This window comes from Rhincodon typus, chromosome 12 (assembly GCF_021869965.1).
Source record: "Rhincodon typus isolate 14 chromosome 12, sRhiTyp1.1, whole genome shotgun sequence".
In the NCBI taxonomy this organism is placed as follows: domain Eukaryota; kingdom Metazoa; phylum Chordata; class Chondrichthyes; order Orectolobiformes; family Rhincodontidae; genus Rhincodon; species Rhincodon typus.
Window position 1 is genome coordinate 36,651,625 of NC_063343.1, and position 15,671 is coordinate 36,667,295.

Consider the following 15,671-nt stretch of genomic DNA (forward strand, 5'->3'; position numbering starts at 1 on the left):
TAGCCAATTTCTAATCCAAACCGCTAAATCACCCTCAATCCCATGCCTCCGTATTTTCTGCAATAGCCTACCATGGGGAACCTTATCAAACGCTTTACTGAAATCCATATACACCACATCAACCGCTTTACCCTCATCCAACTGTTTGGTCACCTTCTCAAAGAACTCAATAAGGTTTGTGAGGCACGACCTACCCTTCACAAAACTGTGTTGACTATCCCTAATCAAATTATTCCTTTCTAGATGATTATAAATCCTATCTCTTATAATCCTTTCCAACACTTTACCCACAACTGAAGTAAGGCTCACTAGTCTATAATTACCAGGGTTGTCTCTACTCCCCTTCTTGAACAAGGGGACAACATTTGCTAGTCTTCAGTCTTCTGGCACTATTCCTGTAGACAATGACAACATAAAGATCAAAGCCAAAGGCTCTGCAATCTCTTCCCTAGCCTCCCAGAGAATCCTAGGATAAATCCCATCCGGCCCAGGGGACTTATCCATTTTCACACCTTCCAGAATTGCTAACACCTCCTCCTTATGAACCTCAATCCTGTCTAGTCTAATAAGAAGAAGGGTCTAGGCCCGAAACGTCAGCTTTCCTGCTCCTCTGATGCTGCTTGGCCTGCTGTGTTCATCCAGCTCTACACCTTGTTATCTCAGATTTTCCAGCACCTGCAGTTCCTACTATCTCTGACATGATTTCAAACATTGTGTTCCTTTACTCTGAGGATTGTGTTCAGCCTGATTGTCTTTGTTGATGTCTTGCTCATTGTGTCTTTGTCTGCAAAATATACATACTTGCCCCTAGGAGATGCAGGCTTGTTTGTTAATCTAGCTGGGCTTTGGGCAGGGAACCAAATCACTGACATGACTCACATGTTGTGGAATTGAATCTTACTATCATGAGAGATATCCCAATGCTGGGCCATCCCTGATTTTCTGATTAACCCACAGTCTGCAGGTCAAGTCAGTGAGAAATCTGCCTATGTATCTTCATAACAACTCCTCAACCTCCTTGTTTGAAAAGCCTCACCTTGCATGCCCTGTTCTCACATTCCACAGATCCCCTGTAGAGGATGTCACTCTGGATCAGTTGCTAGAGTAATGCAAGTCTCTCCTAATGAGCCTGAGAAAACCGTATGGGCAGCTGTCAAGCACCATTTCTCCATGGCTGACCACAGAATAAGGCCAATATGTTTATCTTTTCTGTGCATGCAAAGGCCAAGCCTGTTTTTCTTATGTCCTGAGTCCCATTACAGAATTTTCACCCACTGATGACAGATCAGGGAAATGATGAGTTCATAATAGTTAAACTAATCCAAATGTAAAGTTCACAAAACATACAACATAATCTAATGGCTTTTCAACTGAAAAATGAAAGCAAAACCTTTATAAATTTGGAATGAACCAGAAAATTAATTACCCTTGACCAATGTTACAATCATGCATCAGTAATAAGTCAAGTCAACATGAAATCAAGGTCCCTCTATTTAAATAAACTTTGTGGTAAATACTGTGCATCCAGGGTTGGCCACAAAGTGTTATCTTTTCAGCTGTATCTTTGATAACCTCAGTTGACCACTATAACACAAAAGATTCCTGTTAGGGCCAGAAACTACTTTTCTACACGCTAGTCATATTCCAGTCAAATTTGCTGTATGTATGTATCAATAACTACATTAGAACATAGAACATAGAACAGTATAGCACAGTACAGGCCCTTCGGCCCACAATGTTGTGCCGAACTTTTACCCAAAACCTAAGATCTATCTAACCTCCACCGCTACCTTATACTATCATCCATATGCCTATCTAATAGCCGCTTAAATGCCCCAATGAGGCCGACTCCACTACCCTCTCCGGCAATGCATTCCACACCCCTACCACTCTCTGAGTAAAGAACCTACCTCTGACGTCTCCCCTATATCTACCTCCTTTCACTTTAAAACTATGTCCCCTCGTAAAAGCTACCTCCACTCTAGGAAAAAGGAAGGGAGTTTAGGGAGGGAGTTTCAGAATTCTCATTCAGCATCAGTAAAGGAGTGGTGATCTAGTTCTAAATCAAGATAGTATGTGGTTTGGAGGGGATCTTGTAAGGCAGGCTGTTCCCATGCAACTGCTGCTCTTGTCCTTGTCCTTCAAGGTGATGGAACCCATGGGTTTCCAAGGTGTCGAAGAAGCCCGAGTAAGTCACTGCAGTGCATCTTGTAGATGTTGCACACAGCTAACACTCTGCGTCTGGGCTAGTTATTATAGCAAAGCTTGAATATTAACATTATTTAGATCAGCAGAAAATAAAGTACATTTTAACTATGCAGCCAACATCTATCTGAAGCAAGTTTAAACAAAATGTTGCCGAGATTTGCAAAAACAAGTCTGCAAGATTGACATATAAAACATTAGCTCAGGTTGCAGTTGCTATATACCAGGATCTGCCACAGTAATTTGATAGCTTGATCAAGTACTGTTGATGCTGTCAAGTTAAAAATTCTGGGGCAAAAACCTCGAATAGATTCCTTGAGTGGAAAAAAAAGCCACTGAGCACTAGGGTGCAAAATTGGACTTGGGGAGTAACTCAAAACAGCTAACTGGGAAAAGAAATTGAATGAGTTGTAAAATTGGTTACTGCATTACATTTGCCAATTTTTGACAGCACCTAAGACTAATTTCACCTGGTTTTCCAGCATTCTGAATTTAATATTGTTTTCAAGAAAATACTTTATACACATTTGTGGCTTAATGCCTCATGTACACAAAGGTAACAATTTAAAAGATTGTTGTCATAAATCTTCAAACACAGGATTGTTGTAATTGCTCCAAGATCCAGTTGTGTAGTCTTCCTCTAGGCGGCTGTAGAACACTCTCCTACAATAAGACAAGAAAGACTTTTAATATTTTGTTGAAGGGAATACGACTTCATATTTTCTTATTACCGGCAACAGCAAATCATCTTCAGCTCAGAATTCTCAAATCTAACCAAGATAAATTCATCTACATTAATTAAACATCTGTCCAATCTTGAAAATAAATTAAAACTAATTTTCTAAATTTTTTTGGCCTATCCTAGTTTTTGGTTTCAATTGTCTTATAAAAAAATCCAACAGTTACAGCTTCCAATTAATGACATGTAATTGGGTCACAGATATTGTTTAATGTTGTCTAAGGAAGGTTTAGTTGATGGAGGAAGGAGCTGGGAATGTTTTATTGTCTGGATTTCCAATCAAAGAGAAGCTAAGTTAAACCTCATTACACAGAAAGCATACTCCTGTCACAATAAAGTGTTCCAGGCAAGAACAATTGAAATTCATCTGTACCAGGATGTAGGCAAATTTTAATGTCAAAACACTGCTGTCATATTATCAGGAGTGGGCACAAATTTTGTTCTAGTTACACTGAAGTAGTCAGTTTCCGAATAAGTATTTGTTTTAAATGACATTTGAAGTCTTTTAAAATGTGCCTATTAGAGTGCTTATGTGAAAATAAAAGTTTAATCTTTGCAGGCTCCTCGAGGGACTGTGGAAACTGAATTTGTGTTAAATGTTATTTGCACTTAAAAATCTGTTATTGTTTGTAGAGTTCCACAGATTTTAGTTGAATTGCACCACAAAAACCCTCACCACTGAGCACAAATTTTACCTTGTCATTTTTTTATACTTAAGATAGCTTAGAACTGGGATGTCTGAACTGCAGCTTATGAATCGTATAAAGACTTGCAGTCCTGGCACCATGGCATTGTAGTTCTTGAAAATTAGGAAATATCATCCTTAACTAGTGTTAAATTTCTTATTTATTGGTTTGCAGTTTGAAAATTGTGGGCCCAAGAAACACAAGATCTGTTAGTACTGTCAACTTGAGTTATATGTTTATAAATTCACAGCAACGTAGATTTAAGCTCTGCATGTCATGCTGAGACAAAGTCAAATTAATTTCTAGTCACATCTATAAGATGTGTATTGCCTTTATATTATATATACACCTAACCTCTCTTCTGGTAATCAACTTCTGACCTTCATTCAATATGTTTACAGTGGGAAAATCTATTATCACTATTCTTTTATTTTTGGGAACTGGGTTTGGCTTTAACCCAGAATAATCACGTGAAAGTACTTTTCATTGGTATCTGTGAGAATTCTACTCAATTCCTTGTAAAAGTACTTGGAATAACAACTTTAAATGTCTTAGCATTCAAAGCCATAAGCCAAGTGGTGGACAGTGGGACTAGTGTAGATTTAGAGTAGTTTCTGTCAGTGCAGACTCTGTGTGCCAAAAGGGCCTCTTCTGTATTCTATGATTCTATAATGGCAAGTCAAGGGACAAAACTGGCTAAAAATTCGTTACAGTCAATTTTGCTCATTTAGGATGTAAAAGTGGTTTAATTACTGCCTGTTTTAGGGTTTGCCTCATACGACAGTATGGAGAGAACATAGCCAGTGACCCAGGAAGATTGGTACAGACCCATGGTACCAAAAGAAGATCTCCGAGCATTGATATTCCCAGTTTAAAAGCGTAGAGTCTCTACAGAAGAGACATGTTGGCATTCTTTTAATGGATTCTGGTTAGTAGTATTCCACTGACCTTATTAAAGTGCATGAACCTACCATTTCTTTAAATATATCACCAACCCGATTATAACGATGACAACAAGCAAGCACGCTATAACAGTTAAAGCTGTTCCTGTTAATAAAAGTACAATATTATTAATGACTTAAATATGTATTATTTCACCACAAATGAATAGCTAGTCATCTTTCAAAAAAATTTCTAAATTAATAACAGTGTGCTAAAGCCCAATTAGTTTTTTCTTTGACTTGTGGGTTTATTTAGCAAATTAAACAGCCTATTATTACTGATTTTTTTTCTCTGCTTCAGCTGCAGTTGTTCAATTTAGGCAAATGCAGAGTTTTTTCAAGTCTTAAGTTTGCAGAATTATAAGTGCAGGAAATATAACTGCATGGATTTACAATTGAGAATTTTTTTAAAATTTAAGGTTAACTTTCAAATTTTTTGAATAAAATGTAAATTCTACCAAAAGAAAATATGGAAGAACTTTGAGAGATAGGCAGCCCAATGCTGAAATCAACATTAACAGTAGCTACCTGGGCAAAAATAGGAAACTGAACCAGTTGCAATATTGCCGGCTGTTTAATGGATTCCATACAATAGCACCACTAAGTCAGTTAAACTGCCATATCACAAAAAAGGACATAATGGCAAAATTGAGTTAGTGTACATACCTCAAGACAGTGTCATAAGGATACAAGGAGTCTACGTTTAATGTTGCCCATTTATTGTTGTTCTGCTGATTGTTGATAATGGTAAGTTATTGTGACAAAGTCTCATTCAGCATCATGAGATTCATTTTAACATTGTTTACTGTGGGGATGTACCTTACTGGATTGGTGGCACTTTGGTCCAATAGTTCCATCTTTCAGACTTAAGCCCACATCCAGTAATCAGCCTGCCAAGTTGTGGCCTCTGCTATAACGTACTACCTCCTGAAATCTGCAACAGAGACTGCTCATCCACCTGGCCTCAGACCACCTCCAGGAGATGTTAGCCACTGCCCCTGTTCATGCTGCCTATTTGTGTCACACTGACAGCACAACACCACCTCTCCGCCCAACTCTCCTAACACTGCAACCACAGTAACTTCTGGATTACTAATGTTCTCTACTTCTCATGAAAGAAGGAAAATTGCTGTCCCTACTGGTCTGACACATACAACTTCAAATCCAAAGCAAATCTTTACCATCCTCTTAAATGGCCTAGCAAACCAGACCACAGTCTTTGCAGTTGCTCAAACTGGCAGCTCACTAACACCTTCTCAAGTGCACTACGGTGTGAGCTTCAGCCAGTGCATTCTGAGACCAAATAACATATTATTCAAATTCTCAAGTCACCAGAGTGGGGCTTGAACTCGTTATCTGAATTATTAGTCCTATTTTCTGTATCCCAGTCCAGTAACATTACCAATACACCAATGTACCATATTTAGTTTATGCTCCTTGTTTTTGTATTCTATGACTCTTAAGTACCACTCTTCATCTAGTACCTTCCTTCGCCTTCCAGACAAATTCTCAGAAAATAGAGAGACCAGGTAGCCATAGAGTTCAATTCCAGAAGTCAAATCCTGCGGATATAATGTTGCAAAATGTTCAAATACATTATGTGGTCAAGGTCAGTGAATGTATCTTCATATGCCTCATTCCATTAGCTGTACAACCAGCCTCAGGCAGTACTAAAATCGCTATTGCTTCATCAGTCACCTATCTGCAATCTATCCATCTGGACTCATTCCTAACATTATGTACTCCACTGCACCAACACATCAAGATTGCTGCTGCAAGCACCACACTTCCTACAGCTCACACACAATGCCAGCTATTTAACCATGATGACAACACAAACAAAACACATCATACAACACTGATTGTCACACTTCCCAAGGTGGTGCACATTAGAGGCATCAAGAACCAACCAGTGTGGACATGTGCACCTGAATGTCCTGACCCTCATGTAGGAAAGGGTGCTGGGCATTATTGGAATGTCCATTGCTAAGGCCTTGGCCACTGTGAGGATGAAACTATCAAAGACGATGGTGCCCTTGTACCAAGGCTTCCTTCCCACGTCCAACTTCTCCTCATCGTATAATCTCTTCTGATTTACAAACTGTAAATAATTTAAGCATGAAACTCTTACTTTACTTCCTACCTTTTGCCTTATCCCTGTGTTCTCAGATAGGTACAACCTGATCAATGGAGGAATGCTAAGATAACACAGTTGATGAAGACATGGCATCACTTGATTTTGCACTCGTCAGCATCAGCTCATGTGATAACTATGCATTTGTCTTGCAAAGTAGGGAAGGATTCTATATACAGTGAAACGATATGCACAAACTGGCTATAATCATAGCAGGGGTAAGGGTATTGTAGGTACAAGCTCAGTTAACAGAGACCCCATCAATAGGTTCTGCTATCATGGCTGTGGATTACAGGGTCTTGCAGAATGATGCAGCAATCTGCCCTGCAGCACATTAATAGGATTACTAAGATGCAGCTCTGCAGCAGTGGCTCTACACGGCACAAATCCTTTTCACTATCCAAGGATTACAGCAATCATCTCACTCCCTGCCATTTCACCAAAAACCTTCTGTTACCTGTCATCCAACCAGCACAGACCTCTGCCAACTATACCAAAATTATGCTGTCTCCTCCACTGAAAGGCAGCAACTTTCTGCCGATGCTGTGCCTACTGGGAGAGGACTGTGCAGAGACAGTTGAATAGGCACAAAAAATGTCACTACAGAAATGCACAATCGATCAGCTGAAATTTGTATGTGACGTATAATGATTAATTTAAACTGTTGATTTACAATGTTTAATTATTGTACATTACATCCAAACCGATACTATGATAATCAGTAAGAGAGGGAGGTATGGTGTGCAAGATGAACTGGGGTTCTCAAGACTGCTTTCACACTTTCTACATGGACAGTCAGGGCAGAAAGTTCACAAAATCCCTACAGTGTGGGATCAGGCCATTCGACCCATCAAGTCCACATCAAACAGCATCCCATCCAGACTCCAACCCTATCCCTGTAACCCTGCATTACCCATGGCTACACAGCCCTAGATATTAGGAGCAATTTAGCATGGCAATTCCACCTAACCTGCACATCCTTGGACTGTGGGAGGAAACCCACACAGACAGTTGCCCGAGGGTGGAATCAAACTCAGGTCCCTGGCACTATGAGGCAGCAGTGCTAAGCAGTGAGTCACTCTGAGCAGCTGTGCAGTTGCTATCTAAGTTGCTTCCTCACTTACTCTTTGTCTCTCTCCATCTCCTTCTCAAGCTTCTGTTTCCCAGGAGCTAGTGGTGAGGGCTGTGGCCTCACGATGGTAAAGTGTGGAATATGCAATAGTCTGTGACAAATCTTGCTACCCTCTTTGCAGAGTATGGCAGGGCTCCTGTACTGCAGTAGATGATGAGACAGTGTTTCATCATGCCACTGGTCTGCTCTATCACATTTTGTGTGAAAATAGAGTTTACATTGCTTCAATGGTGTAAGTGTGTGGATAGTTTGCAGACCTGAGTTTTCAGCAAAGTGGTTAGCAAATAGTGCTTGTCGTCCAGTACCCATCCTTGATTTTGTTCTGATGATTCAAATGCAGCTGGAACAGTGAACTGCAGAATGGATTCATTCTGACTGCTAGCAGAATACTGGCATTGACTTACATGATTGTCTGTCTATCAATCATTGCACATCAGTTAGATGTCAGGCATAGGACAGAGTTGAATGTTTTGCCTTTAAAATGCTATGCATGCAGACAAAGGAATCCTGAACTATGGAAAAGTCAGCCACCCTAGCAGACTTGTTAACTTGTCTGTTTCTCTCTTGCAAGAGAGAATAAAATGTATTGAACTCTCAAAGATGGAGAATGTCAGTGAATCTAATACAGGTGATCAACAAAATTTTATAAGTAACTCCAGCTCCAGCCTGGAGGAGCCAGGTGCATGAAAGTTCATTGTCATAGTCACCTCGTATCCAGGAGCAAGGAAGTCCTTTCCTTGGTCTAAGGGTGCATTTGTGGTCAGAGCAAGTGACATAGTTCAGAAAAGACGTTCTTAAGGAAGTGCTGATATTGCATGAATTGGCCAGCACTTCACACAAGCCCCAATCAAATGGCTGGCAGCTCTCTGGTCCAAGCAGTGCCACTGGGAGCAGTGATCATTGCTGGGACCTTAGCCACACGTCAGCACCGGAATTGGATGCAAAGGGAAGTGGGGGCTTACAGGTCCTGATCTCGAGGGTGGAAAAGGAAACCTCTAAAGGGTGTATTCTCCATTGTCCATCACAAGCCAGAGCAGATAATTCCAGTGGCAGAGGGAAACCCTTAAATGTCATTTAATTAATCATTTCAGGATTTCTATTGGGTCACAGACAGACAGGCCTCTTGACAACTCCCCCACTATGGGTAAAATTGCAGTGGGGTGGAGTCAGGCAAGTAAGCACTGGGGAACACCACCCACGGCAATGCATCTCATTTTACACCTTGACTATCCACAACCTCCTAAAGTGGGGCCTAAATTTCAGCCCATTGTTCCTCACTGGAGTTTAGGTAGAAGAATTTCTTCCTGAATATCCTGAGTAGAGTCGACTTTCCTACTCCTCTGATGCTGCCTGACCTGCTGTGTTCCTCCAGCTCCACACTGTATCAACCTGGACTTCCAGCATCTGCAGTTGTTGCTATCTCCCATCTGAGAGTCTCGAACTGCAAGTCTTTCACCTGCTTCCTTTTCGAGCAACATATCCCACTCTGCATGGATCATGTGCATTAGTTATGCTTTATTCCAAGGGAATGTCTATTTGTGCATGTATGTCTTGGAGTGACTGACTGTTTTGTGCAGAAGCTTGAATTCAACAAGAAGTCCTTTAACACCTGCTACTTCACTCCCTGTGGATTTTACGTAACTTGAAACAACTGTAGAAAGCACTAAATACCTGTAGAATCATAACAACAGACAGAAACAAAAATCAATCAGAGACAGAGTTCTAAGTTGTTGATGGTCCCTTTGACTTGTGCTGAGGGGGTTTTACTGCTGCTGAACATGTGTTCAGCTGCACAGACTTGAAAGGGTGCCAGCTTGAATACTGAGCTCCAAAATGACATCACTAACCTTGAATTGGCATGGCAGAAAACTTTCTACAAGCACCTTAAATACAAGGACATATAAGGACAAACAAAGCTGCACTGTAATTCTCTTGTGTAAACACTGAATAGCTAACACAACCTGTTGCTTTTGTATCAGTTTCCAATCTAATCTTGCAAAAGTAACAACTATGTTAAAGCACAATTATGCAACTCCAAGAAAATATTCTAGAAAAACATTTAAGGGAGGGTGACAGCCTAGTGGAATTAGCACTATACTGTTAATCCAGAGACCCCTAAAAGATTCTGGGTTCAAATTCCCCCATGTCAGATGCTGGAATTTGAATGGACTTTTTAAAAATCTGGAATTAAGAGTCTACTGATGACCATGAAACATTGTTGATTGTCAGGAAAAACCCACCTCGTTCATTAATGTCCTTTAGGGGAGGAAATGGTCATCCTTACCTGGTCTGGCCTACATGTGACTCCAGACCCACAACAATGTGGTTGACTCCTCACAGCCCTCTGGGCAATTAGAACTGGGCAATAAATGCTGGCGTAGCCAGGGATGCCCTCATCCTATGAATAAATAAAACTGAAGTTGTCTAATTAAACATTGTAATACTATACTACAGAACCACAGTGCTAAACATCACCCTGTCTACAAAAATATTTCTTCACATTTCTCTCCCATCCTTAGTGTTACAATTAAATAAAATAAAACAGGATTTATTCACTGGCACGTTCCATGTGGGAGTTGCTATTTAGGCCAGAATTTACTGCCCATCCCTAATTGACTGTGTGAAGGTCTTAGTGAGCTCTCTTTTTGAACACCTGAAGTTTTGGTACAGTGGTAGTGCCTCATCCTCTGGGTCAGCAGGCCCAGGTTCAAGTCCCTCCCGCTCCAGAGATGTGTAATAATATCTCTGAACAGGTCGATTTAGAAAATGTCTACCCTGAGGAACAGGCTTCTTTGGTGCAGTTGCAGCGTCCCTGCCCTTGAGCCTGGAAGCTTGTGTGGTAGTATTTCATTCACTCCAGCAACATGGGCATTGCTGGCTGGTCAAAATTTATTGTTTATCCATGCATGCCCTTGAGAAGGTTATGTGAGCTGCCTCTTGAACCACTGCAGTCCATGTGCTGTGGCTCGACCCACAGTACAGTGAGGGAGGGAATTCCAGGAGTTTTACTCAGCGACAGTGAAGGAATAATGATATATTTCCAAGTTAGAATGGTGACTGATTTGGAGGGGAATTTTCAGGTGGTGATGTTCCCATGTATCTGCTGCCCTTGTCCTTCTAGATGGAAGTGGTTATGGGTTTGGAAAATATGGTCTAAGGATCTTTGGTGAATTTCGACAGTGCATTTTGTATATAGCACACACTGATGCTACTGAGCATTAGTAGTTGGGGGACTGGATGCTTGTGGATTGTACCCCTACCTCTTATGCAGGAAGCCAGGGTTCAAGTTCCACCTGTTCCAGAGGTATGTCATAACATCTCTGATCATGTTGATTAGAAAATATGTACCCTGAGTGATATCCTGTGGCTGAGATGATAGACCTCCAACAATCACAACCATCTTCCTTTGTGCTTTGTTCTAATCTATCTACTTTTCCATAGCAATCTGCCATTGAAACAAACTAGGAATAGTCTCCCAGCAGTTTTTTTTAAAATTATTTAATGTGCGAGATAACCTAAAATTAGGTTATTCCTTGATGACGATGGTCTAGGTACTTTGGTCGAAGTTATTGTGGTTTCCATCAAACATCTGAAATAATTCTGAGGGCACCCAGCAAGGTGCTTGAATCAATAGACAATTGTGCCATATGGCCTTCACAACACAGGTGTTGCTAAGAATGCGGAGCTATTGGAGTTCTTACTGCAATGTCTCACTCAGTCCATCCTGCACATATGAATGAAGCTCCAACCATTGTGAACCATTTTGAGCTGCCAGTTGGACCCATCAGTTGAAATAATGGTCAGTGGAGTTACCTGAATTTTTGAAGAAATGTGAGTTTATTTATATTTGACAAGAAACTTTATCATGGTCAGTACTGCTGGCTTCTACTATTTTAAGGGAATGTTACCACAATGTGTGGGTTAGAAATAGCATTTTTGCATTTGATGCACAAGATCAGCACATTGGTTTACTATTTTTCCATATGGCACTAGAAGACTATATTTATTGAATTTGACATTAATGCTAATTAAGACATTACACTTCGTCTTTTTTTCCCACACTTGTAAGCAATGACTCTCTAAGGTGGATGTGTGCATGGCCATACAGTAAATTGGAATGTATCATTGATTGAAGGTAACAAGTTGTTCACACCTTCAAAGTTGACTGACTTTTAAAATGTACGCTGAAAATACAACAGCAGAGCTCAGCAGAGTCTGGAGCTCTTAAATTACAAAGAAAATTTAATAGAAATATTGTCTTGAAACTACATACTGGTCATTCCCCAACAACTAGGCTTCTTCCTCCTATATCTATCTAACACCAAGTTCATTATTATAGAAATTCAGTGAAATTCCCAACACACCAATGGTGCTCCTTTCCACAGTCTATTCCATTTTCTATTTGTTTTGTTACCATCACCTTCAAACATCCCAACACAGTATGGCATGCAAACTTACACAGAAGTATCATAGCTAATCCTTGTATAATCTACATTAGATGCAAGAAAAATCATTAGGAGACCCCATGTACATACATGGAACCCTCAGGAAGAAGTGAAACCTATCCAACATGTTCCAGGGTTTAATGCCATGGATGCAGATTGTGAGCACAGACACACACAAATTATTTTGCAAATGAGGGAAATACAGCCTTGACCATGTTTTCTGCCAGTTGCACTGTATGAATGCTGCATACACAGGGCATAATTTCCCCAAACCTTTAATGACACTGTCACTGACAATGTGTTAGTTTGCAAATTATGGTGAGATCGAAAAAAATCAAATTCTCGATGTTGAGAAAAAAAGTCTGATTTTCCACTCAAAGTTTCAACATCGAGAGGTAGGCACTTATTTACAAGTATTTACATTTCATCATTTACTTAACCTCACCTCATTTATATTCAATTTCCCATTCTCCCATGCCACAGAGAGAAACTAGATGGTGATAATTCATGACATGAAAGTCTGACTGGTTACTTGGCTGGTCCAGTTCACCACTTGCTCCTCTGGGTGTCCAAATGGCACGCTCCAGCCTCGTGCCATCATCATGGCATATCAGTGACTCATTTAAAATACAGTTCACCACTTCAATACTGCAGTTTGCAGATCATTGACACCTTTCACTACAATGCTTTAGCCAGGCCATTTTGCATTCAAGGACAAGCATGCATCTCATACATCAGAGCAAGGTGCATCTGTGGCCTTCTTCGCACTCATTTACTTTGTGCCTACTTGCCTCCTTGCCATGGTTTTTCTTTTTGTGTGTTTGCTGCATCATTAAGAACTTAAGAATCTCACAGTGCTTCTGTTTAACCTTGACTCTTAGTGCAGACATAAAGCCAGGCAGCTTGTCATCAGTCAAGGGAGTGGACATGTTTCTGCGGCACAGTGCTCTGTCAACGTCATGCCTACAGCACGTGCCAGCAGCTTTTGCAGCAAAGACTCTGAAGGTACTAAATGACCACGTCAAAGTCTGAAGGAAGTAGTCTTTAATCAAGTCAAGGGGTACTGCCACCATCCAATCATAATTCAAGGTCAACTGGCCACTTGGGATATTCAGGGTCAGAGGTCCCATATTATTAGTTTGGGGAGTGTGCTACATCAGTTCCGCAAGTCCAGTGCAACTAGTTTGGAGATTATCTGTATGGTTGTTGGGAGTTGCAGAGAGATTAGTCAGGAGTCTGGTCACTCATCAGACTTTCCGAGTCAGTCAGAGGTTGGCCATGGTTAGTCCAGGAATCTGTTCACTGAAAAATCAAGGTAACAGTACTGTGGTGAGAAAGTTGGGGACTGGAGGGCTTGGGGGTAGCATGTTAGGATGCAGAGACAACATAAATTGTGAGTGGGGGGGCATGGGTAACCAACAGCTGTCATATACCTGGCTTTAACAAATGGGACAGTGCATCACAATATTTGCTATAACAAAGTTCTAGGCGTGGGGTTGAGGGTTAAAGTGGGCAGATGAAGATTTAAATGAAAGAGTTTGGTGGATACTCAGAATTGATGGAATCAACCAAGGAATGCAATGAAGAGCATCAACCTTTGGGGATCACCGAGATTGACAAACTAGGCCTGACTCGCTCTGCACCGTGCAACCTGTGTGGCCCTTCATCCTCATCCAAATCACAAATGTGCAAAGGAATTGAGAAATGACTGTCACCATCCCCAGAGTGGGTGGACTAAGTGTTTTCTCGTCTGTCGGAACACGTAGGCTTTACTTGTGAGCGATGCAAGGACCTGAGCATATTTTTGATGAAATTTAGCCCAAAACCTTTTGCCCAAGCATTTTGTGTCAGATGATTCACCAGGAAGGGAATATTTTTCTGTCTTTGTACTAGTGAAATGTGTAGACACATTTGATACCTGTATCATCCTCTCGTTTTGCAGGTGTCCACATTTTCAAAATGGTCTTACTATGTAATTTCAAACATTTCTGTGGAATTGGGAAATACTTTTAATAATATTCACAGTTGCAAAATAAAACCATTCTGGCCCTGGATAGAGCCTCACAAGCATACAGTCATTGAGAAAGATTAGTTTCTCTCGGATTTAGTTCTCTATGCCATTCATTTGATGAGTCATTGACTTAGAAGGATGAGAAAACTTATTGATAAAGAATAAAGTTGCACAGCCAATAAATTAGAATTTCTAAAATCATTTACCAGTTAAACCAATTTGCCTATACCTCTGAGTAGCAACATCAGAAACAAAGCACCAGAGATTTTATTTCATTCTACTTGCCAGAAGGCTCTGGGTAAATCTCCTGTTCCTCATACCAGAAAGCTCATTTCTTTCACAAAACCCATTTTTGCTGGAGCTGACACTCTGAACTTACAAGAACCTGGATGCAGAAAGGAAGCCAGCTGCAGGGAAAGCATCTGTAATCTCATAGCAGTGAAAGTTCTTGCTAAGAGTAGTTTTGCAGACTACATCCTGTTTTTAGTTGCTGAAGACTGGCGCAACAGGAAAGTGTACGGTGGCTGCCTACTGCTTCCTTTGCCACATTAATTACTTGGATTAAATGTGCAGTTTCTTTTTCACAAGTGCCTATCTTTTATAATGGTTCATGTAGACAGGTTTCCCTGTACTGACAAAGCACATATATAGGCTCAAGATAGGAAGACAAAATTGCACGAAAAAAATATCTGGCTTTTCAGGTTGCACACAACTTCCTGTATATCATAATACAGAAGCTGTTTGAGGCCTATTTCTCAGTTCCGTCCATTTTCTGTTGGGGCTGCCAAGTAGCAAATTTTGAGGAACTTATCCCCAGCATATTCATAACCCCAAACTTGAATTCCTGTTCTTTAGCGATACAGTCCACATTACAGAAAAGAACTGAAACCCAACGTTCTCTTTCTAAAAGGCCACATTCCTGCAAAAATGCCATCCCCTATTCCCAATTCCTTCGCCTCCGCCGCATCTGCTCCCAGGATGAGGCATTCCACTCCCGTACATCTCAGTTGTCCTCATTTTTCAAGGACCGTAACTTCCCCCGCTCAGTGGTCGAGAACGCCCTCAACCATGTCTCCCACATCTCCCGCAACTCATCCCTCACACCCCGTCCACGCAATAAGAACCAAAAAAGAATCCCCCTCGTCCTCACGTACCACCCCACCAACCTCCGGATCCAACGCATCATCCTCCGACACTTCCGCCATCTGCAATCCGACCCCACCACCAAAGACATCTTTCCCCCCCCACCCTTATCTGCTTTCCGGAGGGACCACTCTCTCCGTGACTCCCTTGTCCGCTCCACACCCGGCACTTTTCCCTGCAACCGCAGAAAGTGCTACACCTGCCCCCATACCTCCTCCCTCACCCCCATCCCAGG

The 15,671-nt window shown here is 41.1% G+C and overlaps 1 protein-coding gene across 3 annotated transcripts in view; it reads right to left on the bottom strand.

The window, feature by feature from the left end:
- Nucleotides 1-2,676: 2,676 nt before the first annotated feature.
- The window catches only part of LOC109922298 (prostate androgen-regulated mucin-like protein 1), a 91,065-nt gene continuing 78,070 nt past the window's right edge, over nt 2,677-15,671 (bottom strand). For 2 of the 3 annotated variants that reach the window (XM_048603416.1, XM_048603415.1), the window contains exons 4-5: nt 4,602-4,677; nt 2,677-2,868 (exon numbers count right to left, since the gene is read on the bottom strand). In XM_048603416.1, coding sequence (XP_048459373.1) covers nt 2,784-2,868; nt 4,602-4,677 — 161 coding nt within the window. In that variant the 3' untranslated portion in view covers nt 2,677-2,783. The remainder of the gene's footprint in view (nt 2,869-4,601; nt 4,678-15,671) is intronic. The other variant, XM_048603417.1, reaches the window with a different exon arrangement.